The 16,768-nt window shown below is 41.1% G+C and overlaps 1 protein-coding gene and 1 long non-coding RNA gene across 2 annotated transcripts; one reads left to right on the top strand and one right to left on the bottom strand.

Annotated features, from left to right (window-relative positions):
- Window positions 1-1,926: 1,926 nt before the first annotated feature.
- On the top strand, window positions 1,927-16,521 carry LOC118471338 (uncharacterized). Its single transcript, XR_004848638.2, has 2 exons — window positions 1,927-3,118; window positions 15,209-16,521. It is a non-coding gene; the product is annotated as an uncharacterized LOC118471338 (long non-coding RNA).
- dlx6a (distal-less homeobox 6a) lies at window positions 3,422-5,973 on the bottom strand. The gene is made up of 3 exons (XM_023286078.3): window positions 5,323-5,973; window positions 4,430-4,623; window positions 3,422-4,210 (listed from the first exon to the last, which is right to left on the bottom strand). Exons 1-3 carry the CDS (start codon window positions 5,627-5,629, stop codon window positions 3,971-3,973), a joined length of 741 nt encoding a protein of 246 aa, XP_023141846.2. The 5' UTR covers window positions 5,630-5,973; the 3' UTR covers window positions 3,422-3,970.
- Window positions 16,522-16,768: the final 247 nt, after the last annotated feature.

Raw genomic sequence — 16,768 nt, 5'->3', positions numbered from 1 at the left:
ACATTTGCAGAGGATGGAAAAAGTAAGAATTAAAGGGACAAATTTCTCACTGAAAGGCATTAAGCTAGTTTTTTTATTGCAATTATTTTAAAGAAAGTATGTACCAAAGTTAGCCTCAATCTACCATAATAATTGCAGTTACTTTAATCGAAAATGAGTGGGGGTTTTTTTTGAAGTGCATTTGATTTATTTTATAATGGTACTGCAGTGATTTCTGCAGAAAATCAACAAAATGTTGTAGTAATATTTTGGGCATGTCAGTGGTGGCTTATCAGCTTGATAGCATTATTATTACAGTCAGATTTATAGGTGGTATTATTGGTGTTGTATTATTATAAAGAATATTTGCAAATTAACTCAGATTTTTATAATATTTACACATTATTTTTCAAAGGAAAACACATTATTATTTTATTTTATATTTTGTTATTGTTATTATACTGCCTCTGATCACAGCCAGGATGATCACATTTTTTTAATTTAAAATTTTTTTTTATTCATATTGTATTTTGGTGGAGAACCTGATTGAGCCTTTCAGCTGCTTTCCAGCTCGGGCTGTAAAGGAAAATGCCTGCTTCTTGCAGCAGACAGTCTGCAGCCGCTCTCGCTTTGTGTCCCCTACAATTAGCCGCTTTGAATGGCAGAGAGGAGGCGAGGGGGGCGGCACAGAGATCTGAGACAATCCGCATTCCAGTGGGGGTAGACCGGCTCCAGAGCTCTGCCACTCCCGGCTGCAGCCCACCTTCCGGGTAAAGAAAAAAAATTAAGAAGAGAAAGAAAAGAAAAAAAAATCCTACACATTCTCACCATGTTATTAGCAGGAAGTAATACCAGCGCAGCCTCTGCAAAACCGCTAAATAAACCGTGCCGCTGTGAGAAACATCAGAGAATTGATCTAATTGAATTTGCACGGCCATGTGCGCCAAGATGATATAAGTGAGATTTTACAATGTAGCACAGAAGCCTCCCTCCTACTTTCCATCTCTCTCTCCTCTCTCTCTCTCTCTCGAGCACACACTAAACAAAACTGCATCCGACCCACACACTGACCCATGCATGTTACCATTTCCACCTGACACATGAATCCTGATTGCAGCCTCCTGAATGCACTTTTACGCACAGAAACGAACACTGCGGAGGAAAGAAAAAGGCTGTTCTTAATCTAAAGCCTCCTTTTGTAGATTTTTCAGCTTAATTTCTGCTGCAGGCTAAACAATCACGACGCCAGCAGGTCAGTGTGGAAATTTAGATGTTCACGTTGCGCGTGCACGAGATCGCCATTGTGCGCGCACAGATGCACACACACATAAGCTTCTGTTTCTGTCATGCACACACAGCTTCTGTATGTGTCCCACCATCCATCTCTCTCTCTCTCTCTCTCTTTCTTTCTCTCTCTCCTTCACACACACACACACACACACACACACACACACACACACACACGCACGCACACACACACACACACACACACACACACACACACACACACACACTCTCGTGGTGCCATTATATCGAGAGCCCCCGTTTATTTCCAACTGAACATTTTCCACTCAGCTAGTTTCCCCCCGTTTTGCAAATCGAGTCTAAATAATGACAGTTAGCTTTACTGGACAGCTTCAACTGTAACACTCCACAATAATTATTCTCCAGGATTAGGGCCTCCATTATCATAATCTGGACATTGACAATTACCTATAATTTGCAAAGATGCGCTTGGTTCTTGATTGCAGAGGGCTTTTTTTTTCCAAGCTCGCCATCACTAAACAGTGACAGTAATAACAGCTAATTTTGCAGGCAATATATAAGAGCTTACCGGGGTGTGCAAACACTTTCCCACCTGGATTTGCTTATTCAACCATCAGCAGTAAAACCGTGCAGCGCTTTTTGGTTAGTCTGTGTTGTAGAGAAGAGGAGAAAAGGTAAGGATGGGTCTTAATATGTTTTCTGTTGCATTCTGAGAGAAGATTTCTGAACTCTGAATTAAAATGCAGGCTTGTGAGCTTAGAAAGGAGGGAAAATGCATCTGTTTTCCCCTCTGCAATCTGATTTATTTATTTATTTATTGTATTTGTTGGAGACAGTGTTTGGGTTGTGGGTGTCTTTAGGAGGCAGTTAATGTGGTTGTGAGGTTGTGTGTCCAGTTGTAGCTTTGATGTGAGAAGAAGTGTGGCGTTGGGCACATCCCATCCTCCATCCCCACCCCCATCTGCTGCACTTTTACTCTATCTATCTATCTATCTATCTATCTATCTATCTATCTATCTATCTATCTATCTATCTATCTATCTATCTATCTATCTATCTATCTATCTATCTATCTATCTATCTATCTATCTATCTATCTATCTATCTATCTATCTATCTATCTATCGTCTGCGTTCATTTTGCTCATCATCAAAGCCTTTCTCCGTGTGCAGAAACATGATGAAAACGCGTCGGTTCTTGGAGCTGAATGTGCTCAACTGTGTATTTATGAGCTCTGTTGATGTTTACTCGAGTGCTGCTTCGGGCTCCCTGCAGCCCGAGCGCGGCCCAGGAGCAGATAGGCCCCAGCCTGGGGGCCCCAGGTACAGGCTGAATGTGCGCCAGTGGGACATCCGCGACTTGACAGCTGCATGAAGCTTTTCAGCGTTGTAATTTCAGATAATATCCCGAGCGCTCACTCTTCTCGGCAATTTGTATATGAATAACCGAATAATTTTCCCTTTTGTTCCATCTGTGCTACCTCAAATCCAAATAAAGATGCCTTTTAGTATTAAAAGTGGTAGAAAATTACAGGTAATTATCTTTGACGGTAAAAACGCTGTAATCAGCGGGCTACATCAAAAATTACCCTAATTATGCCTGCATTTATGAGAATGGAGGAGAAAAAAAAGCCTCACTTGGATAAAAACCCACAAATTGTCCCAAATATCTCCTTCATATTGAACGCCACTGCAGCTGGCTGCTTTGTTCAACATCGATCCCGTGGAGCTTGGCATTTAACGGCCTGCATTAGGACGGAGAGAAGGGAGAAAACATTTTGTCAATACTTCTAATAATTGAGGGTGAAATGACAAGATAAGCTGGACCTGGAGCAAATGTCTTTCGAGGTGAATGTAGACAGCAGCGGTGGAGGGTAAGTTAATTTCCTCTGGTGTTGAGTGCATTTGATAAATCTATATACTGTAGCGTTCTTCATCATCCACTGAGCGCTTGGATTTTTTTTTTTTTATAAAATATGTTTACTCGGATGAAATGGGCTTTTCACTGAGCACTGTGTCATTAACTTATGCTCCTGTTGTCTGTTCTACGCCTGTATGCAGCAGGCTGAGGGGAAATAGGCCTGTTAGAATGTGATGTTGGCCCAATATGAAGCATAAAAAGGCCTGGTTTGAAATGAGTATCTTCTTTCTTTTTGGAAATCATGCAACAGCAGGCGTCTGTTTTGAGTCACGGTTTACTCAATCTGACAAAACATAAAAAGTGTATGTACAACTAAAATCGCAGATTATATTTACAGACAGACAATTTGCTTGGTTTTGCATGTTGGAGAGAAACAACCAAAAAAATACAAGAAAAATAAAATTTAAAAAAAAGCAGTCAGGAGTCCACCATGGCGAAAGTGTTCTGGGCGCCACAGCGCATGGAGAGTCAGTCAGTATTTGCCCCAAAGTGGCTGAAATGTCACTGATAATATTTGGTATATTGACGGTCAAGATGTTGACATGAATGAAAGCATAACAAATGCGAGTCCACTGAACAGCCATGTACGCTAAAAAAAAATGGTTAGGTCCCCTTGTTTTGTGTCATCACACCGAGCCTTGGCTGCGTTTTTTATCCTTCAGCAGAGGAGCAGCAGCATTTTTTCTCCTCCTCTCCAGCATCCAGTCTGTTGCGCTGACACAAATTGTAGGCTACGTTGGAAACTGCATGGCGGAGATCCGGAGGCCTCCAAGACAGCTCACTGACCTTTCTCGCCTCGTTCAGTCTATCTCTGCATTGAATCTTGATGTGGGGAGGAATACCAGTGAGAGTAGCCGGGCATGTAGCTGTTGGCCGGCATGTTTACTCCTTTGGAAGAGGCCGAGACATCCCAGATTGGAGGGATGGTCGGGGAGCGCGGGGATAGGGACATGGAGCCCGGGATAGGGTCGCTCTCGTGTGGGTTGCCGCCTTGTTTCAGCAGCTTCTTGAACTTTGACCTCTTATTCTGGAACCAAATCTTTACCTGAGGGAGAATTTGAAAGGTGTGCATGCAGTTAGTGCAGGGAATATGGATAGAAAAAATTATGTATGCAGCATTGTCAGAAATACCAGAAATACAAAAAGAAGCACGAAAGATAAAGAGGGATGATGTATTTTTTTATTGCAATAAATACCATATTTAATATATATAACTGGAGGCAATGCAGTAAAAATGTAAAGCAGCGTATATTGGTCCTCATACCTGTGTTTGTGTCAGTCCTAGAGAGGCAGCCAGCTCGGCGCGCTCCGGTAAAGCGAGGTACTGTGTTTGCTGGAAACGGTGGTTCAGTGCTTGAAGCTGCAAACTGGAATAAATTGTCCGAGGTTTGCGAATCTTCTTGCCTTTCCCATTAAAACGAATCTCCCCATTTTCAATGACTGTCGTTTTCTGCTGCTCTGCAACAAAAACGAGGCAATGTTGTTATTAATATTCGAAACCACAGCCGGGCTTGTGTTCACTTTGTGCAGGAATGAGGTGTCAAAAAAAGAATGTGCGTAAGAGTGTGGATAAATTCAGAAGCGCACCGCAAGAAGGGGTCTTTAAAAAAATGAAAATTGTAGCTGATAAACGCTGACATCTCTCATCGCCTTTAAGCGCCGTGGCAGCCACAATCCTCATACGCTGTCATATTTAGGATATTGCTGGTAATGACATGTCAATTAAATGCTAATTACAACATTCAAGGCGTGCGGGCTGCCTAATTTCCACGAGTAGTTGGTGAGGATTGCACGGTCGAGATGATCCCACCCCGGGCATTAAAACAGGTTTTGTGGGAACTGAGGGGAGTGCTAAACAGCACGGCAAAACAAGCAAAGGCTGCAGCTCGCTCGAATTATCCGGTGCCATTTACGCACGATTTTTCTTCGATGTAATCGCCCACCTACGCTTGAAAGATCATTCCCGAATTTGGAGTGGCACCGCACCGTGACTCGGGCATGACACCGGCTTTGGCAGGAGAGAAAGGTTTGATCCCCGCTGTGGGCCAGCCGTGCTAAAAGAAGGTATGCGTTAATGGTACTGTCTTGCGCCGGGGATGGACGCGACGCGCTGCAATTTTTTTTCCCCACTTGGCTGGTGAAAAAGGGGTCTCTTACCTGCGCCGTCTAACCTTGTCTGTCCTCCCGTGTTGTTGTGATAGGATGGCAGGTACGGGCTGTGGTGCGGATGGCTCACGTAGGGGTAGGGTAACGACCTGTTGTAGGTGTTGGTCCCGGAGTACGGGGTGTTGTCGTGCTGGTGGTGAGCGTGTGAGCCGGAGTGGAGACAGTGCAGCGGGTAGTGGCTGCTGGCCATCGATGGGGAGCTCTGCTGTGAGTGCGACTGCTGTCCAAACTCCATGAAAGCAGACTTGGACGAGTCCTGAGCCTCCAGACCGTCAGCCATCGTAGTCATGGTCATCATCGAATTTTCTGCCTTGAGAGCACTCACCCCCCTCTCTCTCAAGACCAAATCGGTTTTCTCTCTCTCGCTGTGCTGTTGTCTCTCTCCCCTCTCCACCGCGAACGGATATTGTCCTATTAACACCCGAAATTTTCCAGAAGGCGTCTTTATTTCCCCCCTTGTCCTGTGATATTCTCACTCAAAGTGGCGGAAGGTAGGCATAAGTTAAGGGAGAGATTTTAAGGTGGATTCTGTTAAAATTGAGCCCTTGCTTCCAGACTTGATGCAGACACTACAAGTAAAATGGTTTGTCTCCAAAGGGCAGCGCCTCCCGATTGGTCATCCAACCCAACGTCATCAGTGCTCTGCGCTTCACGGAGACTTGAGCTGGAGTTAACCCACCTTACCAGCTCCCACCACAACTATGGGGGAAATAATGTGTGGTGGGAAAGACGCCTAATTCCTACAGACAAGCTTCACACGTAAAACCAGCTCTTTTGGAATTGTCGAGTCGATTTTGTTTTTTACCCAAACCTCCAAATTACGCACGACGCGCAACATAGTGTGTGTGCTTTGATTTAATCTGATGAGCTATGTAGCTGTTTTCCTTCTCAGGCGTCAAGTCTTCTTTTCCTAAGGAACTAATAACACATATAGGAAAGCACCACACAAACATCCTGTTTAACAATATAAAGCTCCAAATCGATTTTTAACCAAAAACCCATCAAATCTATTAGATCTGAATTGCAGAAATAAAAAACTTACGTCTAATTTTATCAAATGTATCATAATTTTTTATATATATCATGGAATAATCCCAGCTATGTTGATTTATTCTTCATGATTTTCTATATTTTGTGGCACCATACATATTTATTCTGGAGGAGTGATGCGTTTACTGTCAGTGAAAATCTTGAAACAGGTGTAATAGTTGTAGAAATAAGCAAAAATATTCCCACAACTTTTACAATTTTATTTACAATTCCGAACTTTTACATTTTTTAAAACAAACAATAGCAGATTAAATGACACCTGTTTTTGCAGTGCAGCATTAGCTTTATTGTCGCCTAATGAGCAGTCCCCGCTTCAGACCCCCCTCTGCTCTGAAAGTAACATATATTATAACTGTTCGTTTTTCCTGGGGCTACTGACCATATGATTAAGGATCCCCAGACAATTCAAAATACAGTACATGTGACACATCAAATAACAATATGCCTGAGGTACAATAGGTTATTTTGCAGATAGAAGGGTGGATACCCAGATAAACTGACAGTGTCTTTTATCCCTGCTGTAATATGAGGCCCGATAGGGTCCTCAATATATGTAAATTATACAGTTTGTGTCTGAGGGCTGCGATGTTCGATTTGCAAATAAGAATAAAATGCTATTTCTGCTTATACTAATGCAATAGGTATTCAAATCGTGTTTTGCACCACTTTAAGAATGTTTCTCTTATTTTCCTGCAATGTAGCATCTACTGATTTCACAGAAAAAATGCGACGAAAAATAATTATGGTTGCAATCAAGTTACTACGACAACCTATTTGATTAGCGGCCACACTTTACTCAAATTGCTGCTATAAAATTTAGAACAATTCGCCTGTAATGATTATGGACTGGATTTATTTTGGGAGGGTGGAATAAAAGTGGATATAGCATAAATTATCCCCTAATTATACGCCAGTGTGGCCTCAATTATCCTCTTATCAAAAATGGTTGTCTAAATGCAGCGTTTAGTTTCAATTTTCTCCTTTTCTGTAACAAGAACTTGGTACCTTGCTATTATCGTCAGCTACGGTTGTTATTTACTTTGTGGGATTTAAAAAGTGCACAACCCAGCCGGATAATCATTTTTACTGCAGCGGACCAAGAGAGGAGCCACAGAGGCAGGGATGGGAGCCGGAGGCATCCACACGGATTTGTCTTATTCTTCCAGACTCCTTTTAGATTAATTTAGCTTCTGTAATCAGAGTGCTCCTCTGTCGTCAGGAAGGCTGCAGGTAAGAGCTTCTTTTTGAATGCTCTCTGTGACATTCATCAATGGGTTTTTTGCCTCTGGTAATTCAGCATTTTACGCGCACGGTGGCCTTGCAGATCTCGCAGGAGCAGGCGCACCTTGGTCACCCCTCAGTGATCCAACATAGTGGCCAATTCCCCTGCCCGTGTTCCACTTGGACACGCAGAAGGGAAACCAGATCCTATACCTTTTCTAATCGCCTTTGAGTGCTACTACAAAGACATACATGCTTCGCAGTGATGTTAGTTTCTTCCCTGTGGGCTTTAAAAAAAAAACGGATTACAGGAGACGTCTTCATGCCTCAGGTTGTGCAGCATCATGCGTGCGCCACCGCGGGATTATTAAATCGCGGGGTAACAGCGCGCGTAATGTGTAAGTCTTGGTGTCCTGCAGGCGTGTTGGGAGGCTTTTTTTCTGTGCGCACTGAGATTAAGTGAAGTGGTGAAAGGACGGATTTGTTTGAGTAGAGAGAACATGACATACTCGACCTTGGCGCTTTTGAAATGTTTAAGATGTAGCCTCTTGCATGCGTGCTGACAACCGTGTCTGATTGCAAGCTACGTAAAGAAAACGGGCCCATGCGAGATGTTATCAGAGGAGAGGATATATCGACTTTAATTCTACTCCATTATTGGAAAATTACAGAAGCAAAATCCAATTTTCGTTTGAAAATTTTAGAAAATGAGGCCCTTGACTCATGCTTCACCCACTGTATCGTGCCCTTGTACTCTTTGTCCTATTAATCTTGGATTATAGGAGTTCATAGCCTTATTCTGGAGAGAAATTATTTTTACGTTTCAGCTCGTCAAAATGTCAATCACAAAATGAACATCGTTCAGCTGCAAACCAAGAAATCACTTTGCACCTAAGTAGATGATTGACCTTCAGCACAATCAATGGCCGTGGTGGTTTAACACAAGTGGTCTTTATTTCCAGCTGTCTTATAAACGCTGATGAATGACTCTCTAAAATCACTCCAATATCCAACCGTTGGGGTTGTATCAGGCCCTGGGATTTCCCTCACATCCATTGTCTGGGATGGGAAACATGAAAACTGAGAATATTTTACACTGCATGCACTGGTGTAACCTGACGTTATGTTGTGGTTAACACAGGTGCTTGGAGAGGCATCTTAACCTAAATTGGTAAGATCAGGACGCACATGGATACAGTGATTTGCTGGGTACGTGCATATAACAAGGTAGATTTATGCACGCATTCTTAACCCAGTTTTTTAAAATATATAAAAAGTCAATTATTCCATGTGTCTCGTCTTTCTGGATGTGTGTCACTGCCTGTTTTAACACCACGTGTCTTTTTTGTCTATCTGGTATCATGTGTTAATCATATCTGAGCGTCAACACAGAGTTCCAGCAAGACACAGGTCATAATTGTAACGAGAGGCTGGGTGTTTGCGGTCGGTCCCACTAACAACTATTGACTGGCTCGCATGGAAAGCCACCTCCTTGGCTTCTCAGGGACCGGGCGGTTGAGGGGGGACTCGGAGGCATGTCACTGCAGAGAGAGAGAGAGAGAGACCGGGGAGGCACTTAAACAACATGTCTCCCTTCTCCACAGCGCAAAGCCGCTGGCGCTTCACAGACAGCCAGGCGTCGACTGCTCTCCATCTCTGCCGTGTGAAGGGCGGGAAGTGGCGAAGGGAAGCGCAGATGCATACCACACACAGCTGTCAGTATAACGTGGTTCATTGTAACTAGATTCACTGGAGCAAACCCCATTTATACACATACACACACACACACACGCGCACACACACAAAATGATGGCCGACCAGCCTTTAATGCTCCAGTAGAATTCATCCGTGTCCAAACGGCGGCGTTTTTACGCACATAAATTGCGCACGGCGTCCTAATGCAAACCCACTTATGCAAAGGCTTTGATGTGTTTTGTAAAAGCGTGCAACTACACCAAGAAAAAAAAATGTGTGGTTTTGTCATAAAGCAAACCATGCGCTCCCAGGCAGACCACTGTTTACAATAAGTTTTGCATCATAAATTAGGATTGCATTATCTCTCGAGTAAAGAGCAGAATTGGCATATGCATGGCCCCAGGTGCAGGCGAGGGCCTTCAGATGGACCCAGCGTGTCGTGCTGGTATAGTGGAGACAAATGACCACAAATAAGTAGGCTACAAGGCCTGCACAACTCAGTCTTCACAGCCTCTCGTGGACTAATGGATTTAATGTGGCACTGCTGAAGCTGCACTGGTCCCGCTCAGGGCCCACGTCCTAATTAAGACTGCTTGTTTCTCTTGTCGCCTTCCTTCACTGCATGTTTAGGTCCACCTGAGTGACTGTATTGCTCGGTTTCCTGCAGCAGTCATGTAGTGTTTATTGTTTCTGAAACACTGAATAGAAATGAGGGCCAATAAACGTGATATTTAGCCATTTGGTGAAGCGTAGAACTTGCACAAGTGAATATGGGAATGGTCTCCTTTTTTTGTAAATATTACGATACTGAAGGTAATAAGACACTCTAGGTAAAAAATAACTAAGAAGAAAGATTGATTGATGTTTAGGACATTTGTTGTAGTCTTGTGCATTTACAGTAATGCAGTTTTATTCGTTTAGATTGTTGGTTAAGCGCAGGACTCGGATATAACCAATTGTGCGCGCCTGCCTCCATGATCCTGTGCACCAAGTCCATAACAAAGGAGCTATATACAATATGTTGATCTGAATTTTATGTTGGTGACAAATAAGATAGGGAGTACCGGGGGTGCAGTAGTCCCCCTTTTTTCCTCTCTCGACTTAATACGCGACATTATTAGGTCTGACAGCACAGTGGTCGGTCTTGAAGGAGAGGATTTGGTCGGTAGATGACAGACAGGAAGGCCAGCAATCATGTGGTCTTTTTTTTTTATCAGAATGTACTGTTCGATGCCGTTTATCCCTGATGATAGAAAATTGCTCTGTTGCCAGGACGCTGCCGCCGAAATAGAGGGCAGGAGCAACATTTCCATTTTCCAGTTTGAAAGCCATTGAAATGAATTAGTAAAAAATGAAAAAAAGGGGGGGAAATGAGAAAGAATCCCCTGGTAAACAAAGGGGAGCAAACAAAGATACCATTTTCTTTTTGCCGAGAATCCACCCTCCTCATTTTTCCGTTTTTTTTTCTTTCCTGCAGCAGAGTGAAGGTTTTACTTCAACAGTTGCAAATCACATGCTTGGCTTCTAATGTAGTCCAAGGCCCGGGCCTACTTCAAAGACAATCATTTATTTCTCAACCTCCTGGAATAATTAGAGCGCCTTTTCATCTGTCGTGACAGAAAGAGGAAAAAAAAAGAAAGACAGAAATTAGGAAAAAATACTTGACAACGAGGAGCATTAAGCAAACTCCTGAAATGTTTAACCATTACGCACAAATGAACAGCAACCTGTCACAGTGGGGGGACAGGCTGAATATTATAGGTCTGAGGTCTTAAAATTAGTTTTAGCAGAATTTAGACTGCTTTAATTTGTAACTGTGTTTTGTAAAAGGTTCAGCGTTTGCATGTGATTGCCATATAATTTTAAATATGTATGTAAAACATATTAGTCGCCCCATAAATTCAGTTGTTGCGCGGCTTTTACGCATAATATTTGTTATTCGGAAGCTTTTTGCGCAATTTACTACTTTTATTGTTAATATTTTTCTTATTGTCATTATTATTATTATTATTATTATTATTATTATTATTATTATTATTATTATTATTATTATTGTCATCAGAGGGCTATTATTCTTTATTCTTATGTTGCTGCTGTTGTTGCGGCTGCCATTATCGCCACAATCATCATCATCATAATTATCGCATTAATCACATCCAGTTTATATAACTCTTCAATTTGGCATTATACTGCGCACAATCTTTTAAAAAGGCAACATCGGAAGAATAAAAATAGTCCAAAACGTACATGTTACATTAATCAAATTATTGATTTTTGTGAAGATGAGGAGTATCTTTTGGCCTTCTGCTAATTTTCACTTCCGATTAACTGCCTTGGAGATTATTTATCAGTGACTCAGACGAATCCTGTGGTGAGGCCAGCAGTACGGGAGGAGGGGAGGTTACTGTCTGTCTATATTTCTGTCTGTCTATGTCCGAGCAGGCAGGTGGTTCCAAAACCACCACAGACTCTAAGCGCGCCACCAGTGCGCGCCACATGTGGCGTGGAGGCTGATAGATGGAGCAAAAAAATGCCACCCGAAACCTGGATTGTGGTGAAGCCTCAAGAAAAAAGATATCATAAAATTGTGTGAGGATACTAAATGTCCCACCACAACTGTGTCACTTCATGTTGCAACAGTGCAATATAATAAGAGGCAGTGGCACCATTTCTTAATGAGGCTTCTTAATCTTTTTTTTTTTTTTTTTTTTTTTTTAACAGATGTGAGGATTAAAAATGGATGTTTTAACTGAAAAGCTGAGAAAGTAATTAAACTCAGCAGGTCTACACTTTTCTCTGTGCCACAACATACACGTTTCCTATAATGTAAAAGATAAATATCTCACACTTGCATTATACTATGAGCCATATGTGTAGAAAAGAGGCCTATAGAATATAAATGTGTACACACTAAGAGGTAGGCCTGAGTAAACATAAGAGGTATAATCTTTATAGGACAACAATGAGTGTGAGGCTTAAAATTTAAAGCAGGATAAAAAAATAATAATAAAACAGTGTGGGCATTCAAAATGTTTCTTAGATATGAGACTGACATTAATCTGCAAATACATCAAGAAAAAAACACTATGGGAGATGCTTTAAAATGGTGCTATAAAAAATAGGCTACTATTAACATAAAGCTTTTGTCTTCTGCATGAATAAAGCTTGCAGCAAATCATTGCTGTTGGTGGGAAAACGCATCTTCTCCATGCACACAACTAATAATAAAATATAGTGTGTGCTAAAACAGGAAAGTCCTGGCCATAGAAGTGAATGGGGATGAAGTGCCGCACACAATAGCCAACACTGACTGCAAAATAAAAGAGCTTGAAATTTAAGAACGCGGCGTGAAGTGAAGTGGAAATAAAGTGAAGAGAAAAGAAGTCACACCTGGTGAAATACAGCGAGCTGGAGGAGCCTGTCTCATTCTCAGATGCTGCAGGTTCTCATGAGCTGTGGGCTGCAGGAGTTTGTCAGCTGATAGCTGTGCACCTTTGTCTGCTGCACCTTAAGACACTCCTACCTGAAACTGTGGGTCAGATCTGGCTTGGTTTTGGTTTGCTCTTGTGAATGTTGTCAGTAACCGAGTGAATTAAGTGTAGTTTTTGTACCAAAGAAAAATCTAAATTTTCAAAAGGCTTGAAATGTGTTCCAGCAAGAAAGAGGCAGCCCTCTTCAAAGATGACGGACGTTTGATAAAGACTTAAATTATCTGTTGGGAAAAAATGTCACTTTTAGGAAAACATCGGAGTAAACAGGTTTTCTCTCTTGCACAATTTATTTCTGTCCTGTAAACTAATATTAAAGCAAAAAGATTTAGCCGTTGTGCATCTGCATACACTGATGTTTTGCATATACTTTTATTTAACATGTGTTTTTTAACAGTTGACATATGTACTCAAAAACAGTCACACAACATTATTAGTATTATTATTATTGTCGAGACCTTAGTATATATTTTGTATAGCTGCTGTAGCTGTTATTTCCGTAATAATCATTATAATCATTACAATTTTCTCATCTCCAGCTTGTTGAAAGTGGATTTGACATTACACCACATGTAATCTTTATTAACACAATACAGAAAATACAATTTATTTTTAAAAAAACAACATAAAAGTTTTTTTTTTACAAATGTGTGTACAGTCAGAATGATTTATTATCACTGAGCACAGTAGAACCACATTTAAATTGCCTGAAATTATGTAGACATGTATATATATAAAATAATAATAAGAAAATAATTCTGTTGATCACCCTTTGAAATGTTCTGAATAAATAATCCAAAATAATAAGAGACAAATGTTGCATTACTGAGAATAAAGAGGCATCTTTATGAATCTACAATGACCATGCAAACTTCACTCAGGCCTTGATACTTAGCTTATTACCTTTCTCCCAGAATCACACAAACTGCAGTGAAGTATTTGTAAACAGGACAGTCCGAGGTGCTCTGAGTTACCAAACCACAGATCACAGATCAACTTAATGATCTGGCCACCAGATCATGTCTACAGCAGCCTCATACTATCATAGTTATTAATTTGTTGCCTGCAAAACCTTCCGAACCTTTATTTTCATTCGCTCTGATATGTCAGATTTGAGTGGAGACATTTTTAGGACTTTGTCCATTTTGGTGAAGTGAAGGTAGCCAATTATTGTCATCATTGCCCTTGAAAATGCATTACGCCTCACCTGAGGGCTCACTCAATCAAAGAGACTGAAGGGGCGATTAACAGATGACTTCTGACCTTAATCCATCGCAAAATCACCCAAAAGGGCCAGACAGCAATCAGCATTTCTCATTCAGCTTCATGCTGCAAACTTTCTTACTGTTGACATCTCACTTTGGGCATCATAATGGCCGTTCAGGCTTTGGGACCTTGAACGCAGACTTTTAATCATTAGTGTTTGAAAATAGCTTTTTTGCCACGTTTATTCTAAATTTGTTCAACCTTGACTATTTTTGAGTGAACCCAACAGGGCAGTTTTAGGTAGTGAATCTCTTTGCGTATTTCTTAAAATGAAAAATGTATCACTTTTATGATTTAATTGATAATTCTTTACCTTACGCCCCCATATTCTGCATCTATTAGCAGTATAAGCATTTATTAAACACTGATCGCACACAATAATGTTGTTGAAAGCAGACATAAGAACCTGTTTAAGTGCTATTAATGTACAGTAAAGCACAATGTTAGTTAACAATTCTAAATCGTCTTGTTTTATTGTCACGCAAATCATATTTTTACACAGCAGCCTCCACATGAGTGATCAAAGAAAAGAAGTTTTAGCAAAATATGTGCAAATTAAATGCATTAATAATCACTTAAGTCTGCTTACGTTGTAATGTGTTGCAGATTTATTGATTTATTAGATGCATATAGTGCTTCTAAATGCTAAATTAGAGTAGCTAAATAAAAACAGCAACACAAAAAGGTGGAGGTGTGATGGTTTAAGTATAGTACATGTTATATAAGAAGAGCTTGACTGAAGAAAATTAATATCTCGAGAGTAAAAGCTGGAATGTGGTGAGTATATAGAGATGAATTTAAAATCACTGAAATGTTGCAAGCAAAAGAAAAAGAAAGAAATCGACATTTGCTGCAACACGACTGAAACATCATGTTGGGATTTAAAATAGATATTTTTATTATTAAGATTTTTCATGGCTGCAGCATTGTCATGTGTGCAGCTTCCACACCTCAGGAAGTTGAAAGATGAACATGGGTCGGGCATCATTTTCACTCATTTTTTTGTGCACCTGAGTAATTAAATTGGGCGTGTAAATACACTGTGTGATGTTTTCAATTTCACCAATCAGCAAAAGTGTGATTGATTTTTTTTTTCAGAAGATGAATGGTTATGAATAACTTTTTCTCTCTTTGTTTCCCTGTTCCCTCCTCTCCAGTGCCTCTCCCTGGCTTTTCCATCACGCCCACCTTCCTCTCATGTCGTCCCCCCACCCCCCCATCAACCAAGTCCATGTCCAGCCACCGGTCTCCCATGTCGTCCCCTTCTCTCCTCTCCATCTCCCTCTTCATACCCACTCTACCCCTCTCTCCCTAACCCCACACCTCTCTCCCCCTCTTTCTCCCTCCCCCCAATAGGTACGCCTCCATCCCCTCTTGGCAGCTCCGTCTCCTCCTCGCCTCCCCCTGTCTCTCCACCCTCTCCCTGGTTGGTTTCCACAGCTGTGGTGAGTGAGGGGCAGATGACCGGAGAATTGGCCCCTGGGAGAGCGCTGAGCCATCCTGGTGCTATTAGGCTCGTGGCTAATAATAGGTGTTTCAGACCGGGGGAAGATCAATCAGGGGGAATCATGGGGAATGTTCAGAGCAGCGCTTTTTACACATCGGCCCAGATGGATGAAATTACACTTGTCAGTTTTTAGTTGCATTACTCCCAAATTGGTTGTCTACTCTTTTTTCTCCTCTCCCTCTCCCTCCCTCTCTCTCACTCTCTCTTCTCTCCTTTCTCTCTCTTTGCCCCCATTCATGTGTCAGTGGCCTGCTAAAAGGATTCGGTGGTGAAATCCGTGTCATTTTTGTCTTTTCCCTGTTATCCCTCAGCCTGCAACTCTTTTTTTGCCCTGCATATATGCACTTAGAAGGAATCAGTTGAAGATGTTGTCTTATGGCTCGGACAATTTCCGTGTTAAAGGCAAGCGTGCCGATGACATTCTGTGTGTGTTCTGCATGTATAATAAAACAATGTGATTTAGTCATTTTCAAACATTCACAGCAGAATCAAATAAACTGATCAATTTACAGAATATTCATGTGCAATATTCATAATCAATCAATTATTTCAATGATTTTTTTTCAGCCAAAATGCCAAATAATCACTGTTTTCTGCCTTTGCAAAATGAGGATTATTTTTTTTTCTGCATAATGTCATTTTGAGTTTTGAACAATTTTTTAAGGATGCCACTTTTTTTTACCTCAGGAAAATGATGATGGACATATATTTTGTTTGACTTTTGTCATCAGAAAGTATTCCATCCTATAGCTGTAACTAGTGTGAAATAAAGGTTTGAAATCATGACGCATTTCCAGTATTGGGATTTACAGAGTTTAAACCAAATGTGTAAAATGCAGTAATTATATTGTAACTGCAGAAAAATCCTGTATAATTAAATGTAATTAAATCTGCCAATAGCAAAGGAAACATTCAGCCTGTATGTCACTGTTTGAAACTGAATAAAAGTCACCACACAATGTTCATTCTCGTCTGTGTTTATTTAGCAATTTTCAAATCACAGCCTATATGCTAAACTTGTTGCAAAAATGTTTAGAGAGCACGAACGAAGCTTTTCAGTGTGGCCATACTGACGTAAAGATACAAGAGGCATACAACAATGCTTGTTACCCCATCCCAATACTTTCCTCCTTTGCTGATTGATTGATTTTGTTTTACCAACAAAGTCACTGAGAATATGATAGCAGAGGCATGCATGTGGTAATTGAAT

The sequence above is a fragment of the Amphiprion ocellaris genome, chromosome 15 (assembly GCF_022539595.1).
Source record: "Amphiprion ocellaris isolate individual 3 ecotype Okinawa chromosome 15, ASM2253959v1, whole genome shotgun sequence".
Lineage (NCBI taxonomy): Eukaryota > Metazoa > Chordata > Actinopteri > Pomacentridae > Amphiprion > Amphiprion ocellaris.
This window is presented reverse-complemented; position numbering and strand designations above follow the sequence as displayed.

Bases quoted from the DNA above. Each gene is read 5' to 3' on its own strand.
- dlx6a (XM_023286078.3), bottom strand. From the start codon at position 5,629: ATGATGACCATGACTACGATGGCTGACGGTCTGGAGGCTCAGGACTCG. The intron at 4,624-5,322 runs GTAAGAGACCCC...TTTTTGTTGCAG, and splicing joins GACAAGGTTAGACGGCGCAG to AGCAGCAGAAAACGACAGTC. The intron at 4,211-4,429 runs GTATGAGGACCA...ATTCTCCCTCAG, and splicing joins TAGGACTGACACAAACACAG to GTAAAGATTTGGTTCCAGAA.